An 839-nucleotide genomic window follows, 5' to 3' on the forward strand; every position below is an offset into this window, starting at 1 on the left:
ATACTTGCAGGGAGTAATAGAATTACTGGAGCAATTGCGGGAGGAGTTGCTGCTGGTGCTGCACTTCTATTTGCTGTTCCGGCCATTGCACTTGCTTGGTGGAGAAGGAAGAAACCACAGGACCACTTCTTTGATGTACCAGGTTAGCGAAACTTGCTTTGCCTGTTCTCTTATTGAGACATCAATGGCTGATTTTTTTTCTTACCGTGTTTTGCAGCTGAAGAGGACCCAGAGGTTCATTTAGGACAACTCAAGCGGTTTTCATTGCGTGAACTACAAGTTGCTTCAGATAATTTTAGCAACAAGAACATATTGGGTAGAGGTGGTTTTGGTAAAGTTTATAAAGGACGGCTAGCCGATGGTACTTTAGTGGCGGTTAAAAGGCTGAAAGAGGAGCGTACCCAAGGTGGCGAACTGCAGTTCCAAACTGAGGTTGAGATGATCAGTATGGCGGTTCATAGAAACTTGCTTCGGCTTCGTGGATTTTGCATGACTCCAACCGAAAGATTACTTGTTTATCCCTACATGGCAAATGGAAGTGTTGCCTCTTGTTTAAGAGGTATCTCTCATCTTGTACTCTTTTCTTTGTCTCCCAATTACTGCAATATATCTTTGCAATGTTGTTCTTTTAACCTACCCATCGTTAAGAATGCTCTATTCTTAGTTGGGCTTACCATAGTAGATATAGCTCTGCTAAGTTGACTGACAAGGGAAACTGGTTTTAAGTTGATCGTTAAATATGTAGTAATCTTATGTTTTATCTTCTCTGTAGAACGGCCTGAGTCCCAGCCACCACTTGATTGGCCAAAGAGACAGCGTATTGCGTTGGGATCAGCAAG

General features: G+C 42.7%; 1 protein-coding gene across 1 annotated transcript in view; it reads left to right on the plus strand.

The window, feature by feature from the left end:
* The window catches only part of LOC104716817 (BRASSINOSTEROID INSENSITIVE 1-associated receptor kinase 1-like), an 8,786-nt gene that overhangs the window by 3,753 nt on the left and 4,194 nt on the right, over positions 1-839 (plus strand). The window contains exons 8-10 of the mRNA XM_010434262.2: positions 11-142; positions 218-559; positions 773-839. Of these exons, the coding sequence (XP_010432564.1) occupies positions 11-142; positions 218-559; positions 773-839 (541 nt within the window). The remainder of the gene's footprint in view (positions 1-10; positions 143-217; positions 560-772) is intronic.

Source organism: Camelina sativa, chromosome 10, assembly GCF_000633955.1.
Source record: "Camelina sativa cultivar DH55 chromosome 10, Cs, whole genome shotgun sequence".
Taxonomy (NCBI): Eukaryota; Viridiplantae; Streptophyta; class Magnoliopsida; order Brassicales; family Brassicaceae; genus Camelina; species Camelina sativa.